The sequence below is a fragment of the Ipomoea nil genome, unplaced genomic scaffold (assembly GCF_001879475.1).
Source record: "Ipomoea nil cultivar Tokyo-kokei standard unplaced genomic scaffold, Asagao_1.1 scaffold2705, whole genome shotgun sequence".
Lineage (NCBI taxonomy): Eukaryota > Viridiplantae > Streptophyta > Magnoliopsida > Solanales > Convolvulaceae > Ipomoea > Ipomoea nil.
Window position 1 is genome coordinate 801,044 of NW_017619133.1, and position 15,565 is coordinate 816,608.

General features: G+C 35.3%; 1 protein-coding gene and 3 non-coding genes across 4 annotated transcripts; 3 read left to right on the forward strand and 1 right to left on the reverse strand.

Moving 5' to 3' along the window:
* Positions 1-1,590: 1,590 nt before the first annotated feature.
* TRNAH-GUG lies at positions 1,591-1,662 on the forward strand. The gene has a single exon. It is a non-coding gene; the product is annotated as a tRNA-His (tRNA).
* A 2,796-nt stretch (positions 1,663-4,458) lies between these two features.
* LOC109156308 lies at positions 4,459-5,872 on the forward strand. The gene is made up of 3 exons (XM_019304152.1): positions 4,459-4,774; positions 5,482-5,549; positions 5,639-5,872. The coding sequence occupies exons 1-3, from the start codon at positions 4,531-4,533 to the stop codon at positions 5,714-5,716; spliced, it is 390 nt and encodes a 129-aa protein (XP_019159697.1). The 5' UTR covers positions 4,459-4,530; the 3' UTR covers positions 5,717-5,872.
* A 2,778-nt stretch (positions 5,873-8,650) lies between these two features.
* Positions 8,651-8,722, forward strand: TRNAC-GCA. Its single transcript has one exon. It is a non-coding gene; the product is annotated as a tRNA-Cys (tRNA).
* Positions 8,723-8,804: 82 nt separating this feature from the next.
* Positions 8,805-8,878, reverse strand: TRNAV-AAC. Its single transcript has one exon. It is a non-coding gene; the product is annotated as a tRNA-Val (tRNA).
* Between the last annotated feature and the right edge of the window lie 6,687 nt (positions 8,879-15,565).

Here is a 15,565-nt window from a genome sequence, read left to right on the forward strand (position 1 = left end):
AATATAAATATAGAGTTAATACCCAAAATCGTCCTCGACTATAGTGGTTTTTCTCAATTTTGTCCTAAACGACTTTGGTGACTTAATGTAGTCCCAGAGTTTTGTGTTTTTACTTAATTTAGTCTCAGACTTTTGTATTTTTGTTCAATTTAGTCCCCCATTTGTTATTCCGTTCATTTGTTGTTAAATAAATAGACAATTCAGTAATTTTAATATTGACATCTCTTTACTCATAGACATGTGAAGTGCGAAATCCCTCTTTTTCTTACGAATTACTCCCAGAATCACTCCAAAACCTGCGAATATAAAATTTGATTCGTAAGTCTGGGTGTAATTCGTGCAAGAAAGAAGGATTTCTCACTTCGCAGGTTGAAAGTAAAGAGATGTCAATATTGATATTATTGAATTGTCCATTTATTTAACACCAATTTGACGGAATAACAAACGGAGGACTAAATTGAGCGAAACACAAAAGTCTGGGACTATATTAGGTCACCAAAGTCGTTTAGGATGAAATTGAGAAAAATCACTATAATCGGGGACAATTTTGAGTATTAACTCTATAAATATATGTAATAGTTGTAGGAGACTAAGCTATAACATATTTAGGTGAAAAACAGAATAGAATGCTTGTGTTATTGAACTTTCTGGAGAGAGTTCTTACAGCTGAGAATGTGGAACAGTGCTTGAATACAACGAGGAAGAAGACTATATATTCTAACTACTCTTTAACAAACTTGACCTCTCTTATTGAACTGTCACCACCTGCTGAGGCCACATGTTTATCGTTCAACAAAAATAAATATAGTAAGAGAATAAAAGTTATGTTGGTGTAATAATGTAAATTGATAACTTGTACATTTTCATTGTAATAATAAGACATTTCTTTGAATGTTTATCCTCGCGTTAAGTATTTATTATTCTTAACTTACTCATTACAAAATATTTTCTAACATTTTAATAACAATAACATCGATGATGAGCATTTTGAAGAGTTAATTTATTTTAATATGAAAATTGTTAAGATATCATTTTTATTCTTGATTATAACTATCTACATTCTACAACAATACTCTTCTTTACTACTACTTTTATTACAAGTTGAAAAATACACATTTTGATTATATTGAAAATAATCATTTTTATTTTATATTAATTATTTAATATTTTAAAATTGTATTAAGTATTAACTTATTTTAATTTTCGTGTTTGGCATTAATTTAATCGCGCAATTCACGAATTATAACTAGTCTTCCCTATAAACTTGAACAATATGTCACTATCATTGTTTTAAGATCAATTTTATTGTACACTTGAGTCAATACTTGTACTAGACCCGTCTCAACCTCTGTATACCTTCTCCAAACACACAATGACATCTTGAATTAGCTCATACCTTTCCCTAAGTATTATAAACAAATATAAAGTATCAATCACATCATAGATAATACATAATACAAATAGAGAAAATTGTGAAATGAAAAAGTCAACCACGAATATTTTTTTAGACGCTAAAGAGAAAGAGAGTTGCAGAACTTCCTAAACATATCTATAGGACTTACATATAAAAGTTGTGAATTGTCCACACCAGTGGCTGTGGTTTAGTGGTAAGAATTCCACGTTGTGGCCGTGGAGACCTGGGCTCGAATCCCAGCAGCCACAATTAGTTTAATTTGCATTTTGCCAGTGCACCATTGCTTTAACTTCTTCATGCAAGTATATAGGTATAACATTGCAAACGAAAAATTATTGTTTGACACACATTCCTTTTTAATTTACTTATTTAAAAAAGAGTAAATGTCACTTTTGGTCCCTTGATTATCATAGATTAAACACTTTTGGTTCTTGATTATTGCTTTTTTTAAATTAGGTGCATGACTTTCTAACAAGTATCACTTTTGATCCTCCGGTCTAATTTTTTGGACCACATATTACCAGAATTCCAATCGAAAAAATAATATGTTATAATTAGAAGGGTATTTTGGTCTTTTTAAATTTATTTCATTTTTCTGTTTTATTTTTTTTCTTCTTCCCGCTTTCTTCATCAGCTCTCCATTTAGTACACGTGAATTACTTCCTACCTTTTTCCTTGGTTTCTGTAACAAAACAAATGAAATAGAATGTCAAATTCAGTGCTATGTTCTGCAAATTTTGAGTATTAAAGAAACCAAGGAAAAATGTAGGAAGTAATTCACCTGAACTAAACGGAGAGCGGATGAAGAAAGCATGAAGAAGAAAAAAAAAAATAAAAGAGAAAAATGAAATAAATTTGAAAGGATCAAAATATCCTTCTAATTATAACATATTATTTTTCTGGTTGAAATTTCGGTAATATGTGGTCGAAAAATTAGACCGGAAGACCAAAAGTGATACTTGTTAGAAAGTCATGCACCTAATTTGAAAAAAAGCAATAGTCAAAGACCAAAAGTACTTCACCAATGATAGTCAAGGGACCAAAAGTGATATTTACTCTTTAAAAAATGTCTAATATGTCTACTTAACAAACCATCATATAAATGCAATAAATCTTGTATATACTATTATTCCTTTTGAACTGGAATTTGAATATATTTCCTATTGCTCCATATAAAAAATTCACCCTTTGTCCCCCTAACCTAATGTCAACATATCTGTAAGCGCATGCTAAAATGTTATATTTACTATCGTAAAGTACGTCACAAACTCACTTTCACTAGTTTAATTCATTGCCAAAGATTATTCTTTGTTGACATTTACCTTTTGAAAATCTTAATTTCATGTCAAGAGATTTCACGACTTATCAATTCAACAAAATAATCAATGGGTATTAATAGCAGTGATGTAAATCATTTTTCTTAAATGTCATAAAGAGGATTAATTACTACATATGCTTAACACTACTGGTGTAATTAGGTAGGTTGCTCAACATTAGCTTCCATCCACTCTATTCTCATTTAGTCATTTTATCCATTTACCCTAGCTTGCCGTGATGCATACCACTTCAATTACCGACCAAAATTTAGACCAATATATAAGATTTGAATCAAACGTATACTTAGAGCATCCACATCAATGTATCTTGGTGATTTTTGAGGAAATAATGCATAGGAGGAGAAAGTGTTAGGAGAGAGAATAATTAGAGTTCTTACAGAAGATCAAGGTTTTTGTCTCCTTGAGTGGCCCCACCAAAAAAAAAAAAATCACTGCCAACTTCGCGTGAAGTGCACAGATACGCCCAGCCGGTCACGTTAACAACTACTTTTTTTTTTTTTTTTTTTTGTTTTTTGACAACCTTTTTTTTTGTTTGTTTGTTTTGTTTTGTTGTGTTTTGTTTTTTTTTTTTTTTTGTTTGTTTGTTTTTTTTTTTTTTTTTTTTTTTTTTTGCTTCCCTTCTAGTTGTCACTTAAAAATTTGTGTTAAAAACCTAACAAATGAGGATGCTGTTAAGTTGAATTTATCCCATCAATTTTTTCCCTTTCAAGATGACATGACTTTTATAAAAAAAATAAATAAAAAAAATAAAAGGGTTTAGGGAGCCAGCTAGGCTTCAAAATTGGCAACCTTTTGTCCTCTATTGTTTATATATATATATATATATATATATATATATATATATATATATATATTATTTTATTTTATTTTATTATAATATTATTTCAAAGTGGGTTAACTTTTATATATATTATTTTATTTTATTTTATTATAATATTATTTCAAAGTGGGTCAACTTTTAAAAATAAGAAAGTTACATAGATGCAAAGAAAATAGTAAAAGACTTGTAAATTTAGTAATGTAAGAGTAAATTTACTTTTAAAAGTGAAATAGTATTACAAGAATAAAGATAGCTCTAGTAGGCATCTTAGTGCCTAGGTTCATATTAGCCTTACCAACTCAACACCCTTTATGTGCAAAGGTTAAGAGGTTTGGAAAGGCTAGTCAGGAAAAGGAGATACCAAGGGACACTTAGGTGATATGTACAAGCAAAGGTGAGAACATAGGGACGGACTGTCAAGACAATTCATTATTTACTTCTTCCACTGGCTCTTGGGTAGGAATTTTGGAGGATTAGAATTAGTCTAACATAGGTTGAGATACCTAATGTATAAAAATAATGTTCCCTCCGTTTCATTTTATCTGTCCTACTTACTATTTATTGGTCAAACCAATTATTTCATTTTTGTTTATTTTCTTTTGTATTATTTATTTATTTTAAATTTGATTTTTGTGTTTTACTTTTAATGTAGTTTCTAAATATATAAATTTTGTATACTAATACTAAACGTAATATTATGAAAAATTGAATTAAAAATAACCTCAGTCAAGCCTCGTTAACTGAACCAGACACATAAAATGGGACGGAGGGAGTACTAAAAGTAAATTCCGACGGGGAGAACATGTGATGAGACTTGCACATAAAAACAAAGATGCAGTATGCAGACCTTTAAGGTTATGCCAAAGACAATAATGCTTGGCTGCAATGTATCATGGACACAATGATAGTAGAGGTAGAAGTCAACTCACAATGAAGATAAACACACATTCCTTCATAGGATGCCCAGCAACTTTAGCAAACATTCAACAATTTTCAACATCATTCATGATTACCAATTCCCCCTTTCATTACATGAAAGATGCCCCCCTACTTTTACAATAACCACTCTCCATCCAACATATATGCTCATGCTTAAGATGAAGAGAGCACAACAGCTACTACCTCTGCTTTTTGTATGGCTTTCTTTTGCTGCACTTCTGCACTATTATAGCCTCCTTACCACTGCTCAACCAATACATTCAGGCAAGCTACAACTACACCCTTCTTTTTTTTTTTTGGTGACGAGGGAAACCCACAGCCACTACCCAAGGCTGTGCACTGGGTAAACCCCGCATTGTGATTCTAGGCTTCTAGCCGGCAAAGGATCACAAAGAGATAAACCAGCCCAGACTGTCCATAGTTGATTGGCTCAAACCAAGAAAGCTAATAGGCTGCTCCTTTTTTTTTTTTTGGTGACGAGGGAAACTCACAGTCACTACCCAAGCCTGTGCACCGGGTAAACCCCGCATTGTGATTCTAGGCTTCTAGCCGGCAAAGAATCACAAAGAGATAAACCAACCTAAATTGTCCATAGTTGATTGGCTCAAACCAAGAAAGTCAATAGGCCGCTCCTTTTTTTTTTTTTTTTGGTGACGAGGGAAACCCACAACCACTACCCAAGACTGTGCACTGGGTAAATCCCGCATTGTGATTCTAGGCTTCTAGCCGGCAAAGGATCACAAAGAGATAAACCAGCCTAGACGGTCTATAGTTGATTGGCTCAAACCAAGAAAGCCAATAAGCCGCTCCCACTGGGAGTCAAACTTGTAACATTTTGATTACCAAGCCAACAGCCCGGTCAACTTGATTGGGGTTGCCCTTCTTTTTTCTTTATCTGTGTGAGAGTGTGTGTGTGTTGGGGTTGTTTAACTTGGTTACAATGGTGATTACCTGCTGTAATTCTGTCACAGCCAATTTCAAGAGCAGCCATCCAAACAACAAGCTCGGGAACACAAATGGATACTTTCGTGCTGCTTCAGTAAGTATATACCTCATTTCCTATCTGCTTCAGTAAGATAAACTGATCTCTTTTTTCTTTTAATAAAAAAATAAAACCATGATTCACAGGGGAAAGAGATGAAGATCCATAAGAAACCATCTGGACCGAATCCGATTGGAAATCAACACCCACCATCAAGGCCTTGAAGTGATAGATGAGCTTGTTTATGGACAAAATGTGTTTGTTAGAGGTTTGAAATATGTACTAGATAGAACAACTTCATCTCTGGGGTATTGTATCTGCAAAAAAAATTAAAAAAATTGGAATAAATTTCAAGGTTCACTTTACATTGGCCTTCAACAGTAAATGCTAAATAGTAATAATTCCTTTTATACAACTTTATACAACCAAAACTTTGTGCCCCTTGTTCTTATACAGAATCTCAAGGCATCATTTACCAATTTGATATACCAAATGAACAATTCTATTGTCTCTTAAAGCTCCATCAGAGCATTTTAGCCACTTCGAACCAATTGCAGCAAACTTTCAGTTCAACTTTTATGGATGATCTTAATTAGCCTCCTTTATATGACAAATGTAGACATGAAATGTGAATATAACCGGGAACTGAGAGTTGAGAAACAGAAGCTAGGCCATTGTGGGACAAGACATTTAGCTAGCTAAGACTAAAGCATTAAAACCAAGTTTCTGCTCGGATGCCCCACAAAATCATATTGCCAACATTGTCATTCAGCTTTTACTGAAATGAACAGAAAGAGATGTACATTTGCAGCAGCCAGAGTATTTAGTTATTTACCCCTGCCTCTGCCTATATAAGTTACACAGAAAAAATAACATAAGGATTTCACTTTCCTAAACATTGAACAAAAGAGAGGGAAATCTTCAAAATTTTAGAATTTAGAACACTTAGAACATTCTCAATGCATCATACAAGGCCGCATGGACTACAACACATAGAATGATTCTCAAAATGTTGGACCCAAAGCACAAAAGCCACCAACTTCTCATATCAATATGTCATGCAAGAGGGGCAACCCTAGCCAAGTTAATCAGTTGACATGCTAACTACAAGGTTACAAGTTCGCCTCCTACTGCACTGCACGAGCGGCCTATTGGTCTTCTTAATTTGAGTCAGTCAGTTATGGACAATTTAAACTAGTTTAGCCCATTGTGATCTTTTGCCGATTAGGGTCACAAAGCATGATTTACTAAGTGGTGGGCAGCTTTATGTAGAATGCTTTTAAGTTTCTAATTTATTGCCCTGAAACTTTTCTTAGACCTATAATGCTATTAATCAGATGCTATGTTGTAAAATCCTACCATAGTTGTCTTGCAAGATGCAAGGTGGGAACATAATCTCAACTCTGGAGAAGCATATAGTTATACACTCATGGAAACCCCATAGAAGCTGGAGAGCTTCAAGGATTTAATTTCAAGAGGAATTCAAATAGGAAATCATCAAACTAAAATTTAGAAAGAAAATTTGCAAGTGAAGTAACTGACCTGATTTCCAGCACTTCTGATTTTGGGGTTGGGGGTTTTACAATTTACACTGACTGCGAGCCGTTGCTCAGCCTTCCAAAAATGATAGAATTTATGTTTTTAGTGATATTTTTATTAAAAATTATTACATGTAAAAATTTTATATTTTAATGAAAATTCAATAATTACTGATGTATAGAAAAATATTATGGAGTGTTTCATAAATAGTTAGTTAGCTGATTTGGTTAGTGACTTTTATTAATTAATAATATTAGTTGATTGTAGAATCGCATGGGAACTCATTCCCGCACCTGAACTCTTCCACACATATAGTGGGTGTGGTGGGTTGTATGGGGGTTGTTGGAATTTGAAAGAAAAATGTCATAGTAGAACTATGTTAATATATGTTGGCTCAAAACAACAAAGGAAAGGAAATATGTGTTGTGTATGTAACAAGGTCTTTAAAGTGATTTTCAAAGACTATATTGCCTTTAAACTCAGTATGCTTCTGATGTAACACAAATAAACTGTGATTAACTAGCACACAGTTAACACACATGTAGAACTTAGCTAACTAAGTGCTTAGATGGATGAGAGGAGAAGAGGAGAAGAAGCTACGTGTGAAGAATGAATTGTGTGTTCATAAAACGGAATGCAAGAAACGGAACAAACTTAAAGATTGAGCACGAAAAATTATTATGAATTAGTCTGACCGCATAAACTATTATGGATAGGAAATGTCAAAAATTTTGAAAAATAAAGGAGGACAAATAAAATGTTGTCACACCACACCTCGCATACGAATCGAACCGAGCCATAAGCGGCGTGTGGTTTCCCTTTATTTTCCTTCGATAACATTTTAAACTCTCCTAGAAGTGTTCCTACTTAAAAGATGAAATACCTTTTAGAAAGCAATGTAGGACAAACATTTTTTTGAATGTTTTCCAACAGAGTTTTATGCGTGTTTTGTGTATACCAATATTATCATTATATCCTCTGAATTTCTACTGCTATAAAACTTATGTCTCATTTCATTTTTATTTTTTGACAAAAAAAAAAAAAACTTATGTGCATTAGTTTCAACTTTCAACAATATTATCATTTTCATTGTATGCTTATTTAATCCGCACCATGTGTTAATATGATAGCCTAAATTAGGTCAAAGTATTTATGAGGTCTCTGTACTATAATGTTTTGTTAAATTTAGTTATTTTACTTTAATTTTGTTCAATTTAGTTCTTGTACTTTTAAAAGCGAAACAATTAATGATAATAGTTGATGTGGCGGCGCGGCGTGGCGCTGACATTATATCTGTCACGTCATCATACTTACATACCAACTCATATATTGTTTTATAAATATTTAAACTTAATTATTTTTACCACAAATATATTACATTAATATGTTCAAAATAAATACATAAATATAAACTATTATCTTTAATTGTTTTACTTTTAAAAGTACAGGGACTATATTGAACAAAATTAAGATAAAATGATTAAATTAAACAAAACACTATAGTATAAGGATGTCAGAGGTATTTTAACTCCTAAATTAAAAACTTGGGATAAGATGTTTTAGTGTGAATTTGACAAACTTAGAATAAGAACTTTTAGTGTGAACTTGAAGATCAAATGGGGTCTATAGCTCAGTGGTAGAGCATTTGACTGCAGATCAAGAGGTCACCAGTTCGATCCTGGTTGGGCCCTTTTTAAATCAAATCAATATTTTCTCCGTAATTTTCAATAAAAATCTCTTTAAATGAAAGTGATAAAATGCGATCGTAAAGAATGACCTCGCCCGGACTCGAACCGGAGACCTTCAGTGTGTTAGACTGACGTGATAACCAACTACACCACGACACCAGAACATCATTACGCTCCGAATTTAGATATATGTATTGTGTTTATTCATTATTATTATTTTTTTGAGAACTATGCGTTATGTTTATTAGGAAAACATTTTTAGTCTATTCTCTTGCCGCATGTTTACTTCACAGAGGTTAGGAATGGTATATCATTCATGATAATAGATCTATTTCATCAATTTGTTATTAATTTTTTTGGTAATATTATTTCTGAAAATGATATATTCTCCTTGTATTGTAAGGATATATTATGATGGAAAAATTAGGTAATGTCAATTTTATCCTTATTTAATTTGTTATTTTTTTAATTTGTTATTTACTATAGAGTTAATTACGAAATGCTTCATTGACTTTAGCTAAGTTACCAACTTGGTTCTCGACTTTTTTTTTTTTTTTTTTTTTTTTTTTTTTTTGCGCCTAATTAAGTCTTCAACTTTGAAAATTTTATCAATCTAATGCTCCGTTTGTTTAGCTGTCAGAAGTTTGTTTAATTCGAGGATAGTGATAGAATTTCACATTGTTGTCCAGGCTGCTCACGTTTCCACTTCACAAATCGATCTAATATAGAAAGGCTATGCGTTGGTCTGGCTGGTTCGATTGGCAAGCAAAATGCAAGGTCTGAGTGGTTTGAGAGGTGCACTTGCAAGTGGGAGTTGCACATAGGCAAATTATTGTGTGGACCATGGTCCACACAATGTTATGTGGACCATAACAAAAAGTACATTTTTAATATAGTAAATGTACATCATTTTTGTACTGAATGTACATTATACAATATAATGTACACTCAGAACAAAAATAATGTACATCCCCTGAATACAATGTACATTATTTTTGTATTGAATGTACGTTATTTTTATACTGAATATACATTATTTTACAGTATACAAAATATGGTCCACACAAGTTGTGTGGACCATGGTCCATACAATAACGATTGTCGCACATACCCTTCACCAGGTAAATCTATTTCTAGTTCCATTTGTATAAATTTGTAAAAGAATATGCATGCTATGCGTTGTGAAGGCACCTATTGTTGGAAAAAATAGTTTAAAATGACATAATAAGTAACTATTTTGTGGTACAAATATTAGTGTAGTCCACTTCCGATTTGGGTCGGTTCAAAGTGGATTCGGGTTCTCTAGGTAAGTTATGACTAGGCTTGCCAACCAGAATCGTGCGGCCAACCAAAGGCGTTGGCTTGGTTCCAACCAACATCAGTTTTCCAAACATAAAGCGTTCGGCCAACCAGAGGCGTTGGCTTAGCTTGCCGACCAGATCGTGTGGCCAACCAGAGGCGTTGGCTCGGTTCGACCAACCAAAGACGAGCCATTGGCTCGACTCGGCCAAGTTAACCAGAGTCGTTGACGGTTTGGGACGATTCGATAGTTTTGGCAGCGACCGTTCTGAGTTTTAATTCATTAGTTACAGAATTAATTTTGAATTAATTCCAAATTTTAAATTTCTAATTAAACCCTCAAGTACTAGCCTGTTGTTACAGGTGTTACAAAGCTGATTTAATATCAGTTTAGACTTTTGAATGCCATCATTGAATGTTATTCATTCCTCAACTCCTATATAAGTTGATGGTAGGGAAACATGTTTTTACAACAACGAAATTATACTGTTTTCTCTATTGAAACTCTACTCCTACTCCTTTCTTAGCCTCATGTGTTCATCTCATTGCTCTTGTTCATTGGGCTCATTCGTTTGGGTGCTCAAACGTTGAACCGTAGTACGTTTTATCTTGGAAAAACCTAGGCTACAACACTCTTAGCACTTTTGGGAGGTAGCAAATAAGGTTTTAAGGAAAGAGTGTTTCACTCGACTCATGCTAACCACCTACACCGTAATCCTTTCGTTCTTTCCCAAAATTTCTAGTTTTCATAGAAAAATAATTTTCCTTTTTTATAGGATTATTGTTTGCTTTTTCTCAACCTTATTTGCAACAATCTTAAAACCTTAATCCTTGTTTTCCCGTTGTTTGTCTCTAATTTCCTTGAAGAAATGGAGACCCCCGCACTGCCAAATCATGTGCAGGAAAATGTTGTTGAAAACAACAATGGTGGGAACGGCAACAACGTTGCACATTTCCAGGCACCTCCAGTGAACGTAGGTTCACAAGATGGTGGGAGCACCGAGGGGTATATCCTCACGATGTGGGTACCTACGGTACCAAGTGGTTCGGCTGAAAAGCCGGAGAAGTTCACCGGCATCATATTGAACTTCAAGAGGTGGTAGCAAAAGATGATGTTCTACTTGGCAACTCTCGGCTTGGCACGGTTCTTGACCAAGAAAGTTCCTGAGTTGAAGGAACTAGATGCCCAATCCATGATGGCAGTTGGCATGTGCAAAGATTCGAACTCCCTATGCAGTAACTACATCTTGAACGGGCTGTGTGGTACATTGTATGATGTGCATCACAAGATTAGCCCAGCAAAAGCGCTGTGGGAAGCTTTGGATCATAAGTATAGAAGCGAGGATGTCGGCGCAAATAAATTTGTAGTCGGTCGATTTCTTGACTTCAAGATGGTTGATTCCAAGACAGTGCTAAGTCAGGTAGAAGATTTGCAATTAATCTTCGACGAAATCCGTGATGAGGGCATGGTGGTAAGTGAAGCCTTCCAAGTGGTATTTGTGATCAATTTGTTTCCCTCTAGGATGGAAGGACTTCAAGAATTACCTTAAGCACAAGCGGGAGGAAATGAACCTGGAGGACCTGGTCCAGCGACTCAGAATTGAGGAGGGGAACAAGAAGAATGACAGGAGAGGCCCTGTCATTGGTGGCGCTAAGGCCAATGTTGTGGAGCACAGTAAAAGCTCCAAGAAGAACAAGAAGGACAAACAGGAGCTTGGTCCGAAAGGAGGCATTACTAAGACTAAGTTTCATGGTAAATGCTTCAACTGTGCCAAGCTTGGCCACAACTCTTCTGAATGCAAGGTTCTAATGAAGAAGAACAAGAGTTCTAAAGCCAACGTTGTTGGAGAAAGTAGTCAGAATGAGGCCGAGATTAGCCTTTCGGCCATGGTGACCGAGGTGAACCTCATAGGGTTTAACCAACGCGAGTGGTTCATCGACACCGGTGCAACAAGGCATTTGTGTTACAACTGAGAGATGTTCAACACCTTCGAGACCGTTGAGGGAGAGAAGATGTAGATGGGAAACTCTGCTCAGTCTGCTGTGGAAGGCGTGGGTAAGGTGGTTCTGATGATGACTTCCGGGAAGAAACTAACGTTGAACAACGTGTTATATGTTCCAGAGCTGAGGAAGAATCTAGTGTCTGGCTCGCTGCTGAACAAGCATGGGTTATGCATGGTGTTTGAGTCAGAAAAAGTAGTTTTGTCTAAGTTTGGAATGTTTGTTGGTAAAGGATATGTAACTGATGGGCTTTTCAAGCTCAGTGTAATGCATGTTATCAATAAAAGCAAAGTTAATTTTGTTTACTTGCTTGAGTCTTCCAATTCGTGACATGGTAGACTAGGTCATGTTAATTTTAACTCTATACGTAGATTAATTAGCATGAACCATATTCTTACTTTTCAAATTAACACAAATAATAAATGTAAAATTTGTGTTGAGGCAAAACTAACTAAGGCACCTTTGGAATCGGTTGAAAGACAAACTGAATCACTAGAATTAATCCATAGTGATTTGTGAGATTTTAAATCGATACAAACGAGAGGTGCTAATAAATATTTTATCACACTTATCGATGATAGCACACGTTATTGCTATGTGTATTTGCTAAAGAGCAAAGACGAAGCCTTAGAAAAATTCATTCTTTATAAGAATGAAGTTAAAAAACCAATTTAATTGTAAGATTAATAAGGCTAGAAGCAATAGAGGTGGTGAGTATGAAGCACCTATTGGTGAATTCTGTGCAAGTGGTAGGAATCATACACGAGCATACGACACCGTACGCACCTCAACCGAATGGTGTTGCCGAACGTAAGAATCGTACATTGAAAGATATGATGAATGAAATGCTTATAAGTTCGGGCCTTCCTCAAAACATGTGGGGTGAGGTAATTTTGACAAGTAATTACCTTTTAAATAAGGTACCCCGCAAGAAGCTCAATAAGACTCCTTATGAGCTGTGGAATGATAAGAAACCTTCTTACCAGTACCTGAAAGTGTGGGGGTGTCTTGCCAAAGTTTTGGTTGCAACATCTAAGAAAATAAAGATAGGTCCTAAAACGGTGGAATGTATCTTTATTGGCTATGCACATAACATTAGTGCTTACTGGTTCTTAGTACATGAGCCCCATAATCCGGATGTACATAAGAAAACGATAATGGAATCAAGGAATACATATTTCTTTTGAAAATGTAGTTCCTTATAGGTCCAACGAGGGGCCCGAGTACGTCAAAATGGACGTTTGACGAAGCTATGAATAATGATAGTGGGGTATTTGAGAAAGAACCTGAGCTCGAGCCGAGAAGTAGTAAGCGGGCAAGAGTTGAAAAATCATTTGGTCCTGATTTTCTAACTTACTTGTTAGAGTATGATTCTAGTACTCTAACTTGTTTATTAGAAAATGACATGTATTTTCTAACTTGTTTGTTAGAAAGTGAGCCTTGAACGTATGTAGAAGCCATGACTTCTACATAATGACCAATGTGGAAAGAGGCTATCAAAAGTGTAGTGGATTCTATCCTACAGAATCACACTTGGGAACTTATTGACCTTCCTCAGGGTAGTAAACCCTTAGGATCCAAATTGGTTTTTAAAAGGAAGATGAAACCGGATGGTTCCATTGAAAAGTACAAGGCTAGGCTTGTAATCAAGGGTTACAAGCAACGTGAGGACCTTGATTACTTTGACACGTATTCTCCCATGACGAGAATAAATTCCATTAGGATGATGCTTGCCATAGTCGCGTTGCGGAATTTGGAAGTTCACCAAATAGATGTAAAATCCACTTTCTTAAATGGCGAGTTAGATGAAGAAATCTATATGGAACAACCTGAAGGATTTGTTGTTCCGGGCCAAGAAAAGAAAGTGTGTAGGTTGATTAAGTTGCTATATGGTTTAAAATAAGCGCCTAAACAATGGCACGAGAAGTTTGACCATGCGATGTTAACCAATGGGTTTAAAATAATTTAAAGTGACAAATGTGTCTACGTTAAGGAATCGATAAACGGGTATATCATTCTTTGTTTATACGTAGATGATATACTCATCGTTGGTAGTAACGATCAGATGATCAAGTCTACCAAAAACATGTTAAATGCGAGATTTGACATGAAGGATATGAGTTTGGCTGGTTTAATCATTGGGATTAAAATCATTAGGAGACCTGATGGTCTTGTGTTGAGCCAATCTCATTATATTGATAAAATCCTTGCAAAATTTAACAAGGATGATGATCAATTGGCGAGGACACCGTTTGATACAAATGTTCATCTAACCAAGAACCATGAAGAAAGTATTTCTCATATAGAATATGCTTGGGTTATTGGTAGTTTGATGTATCTTATGAGTTATACTAGGTCGGATATTGCCTTTGCGGTTAGTAAACTCAGTAGATATACGAGTAACCCTGGTGATATGCATTGGAAGGCAATAGTAAAGGTCATGAGATACTTGAGGTATATTTGTGACTTTGGACTGCACTATATGAGATATCCTGCTGTACTTGAGGGTATAGTGATGCAAACTGGATATCGGATATTAAGGACGCCAAGTCCACGAGTGGCTACGTATTTACATTAGTCGGTGCAGCCGTTACCTGGAAATCCTCAAAGAAAACCGTGATAGTTAGATCCACGATGGAATCTGAGCTAATAGCCTTGGACAAAGGTTGTGAAGAGGCTGAATGGCTACGCCATTTTCTCGAGGATATTCCTAGTTGGGAAAGACTCGTACCTCCAATATGTGTGCATTACGATAGTCAAGCCACAAATGGGAGAGTACAGAGTCATATGTATAATGGTAAGTATAGGCATATGTGTCGTAGACATAATACCATTAGATAACTTCTCACAACGGGTGTTGTCTAGATTGACTATGTAAAGTCAAAAGACAATATAGCGTATCCGCTGACCAAAGAGTTAGGTAAAGAAGTTGTGGAGAAGCTGGCACGAGGAATGAGTCTAAAGCCTTTAGAATAAAGTTCTATAGTGGATACCCAATCTAGGTTCAATGGGACAACTAAATTATAGAACGAAGCGTGTCACTGTGGGGGTCTCGGACTTCCTACCACTCCTCGTTAGAACAGTAACTCCCGTATGAAGTTAGCACATTGATGCTTTAATGATTCGAATGTTGGTAGACATGTGTGAGTATGCGAGATACTTGGAAAAGAATCATCTATTCGAGAGAGAAGTGAGGGTTACTTTAAAGGAGAATTGAATAGGGCTCAATTCTTCACAAACTCTTGCAAAACTAGGAACGGCGACCCACGACCAAAATGGGCACAGTCATGATAATAGAGCATGGTTGGGAGGTTCCTGTGTGAGATATGTAATCATCTATACAAACGACAGTCGGTTTAAAGACATCGCGTTCTACTGTCCAACTAATAGAGTAAACGTATCTTCACAAGGGAAGGTTCAAAGGGTAACACCTACCTATCCTATGCAGGGATCGACCATTGAACACAATTGTTTCCGATTTCAAAACAACCCCGAAAATTGATTTTTCATCCACGTGGGAGATTGTTGGAAAAAATAGCTGAAAAG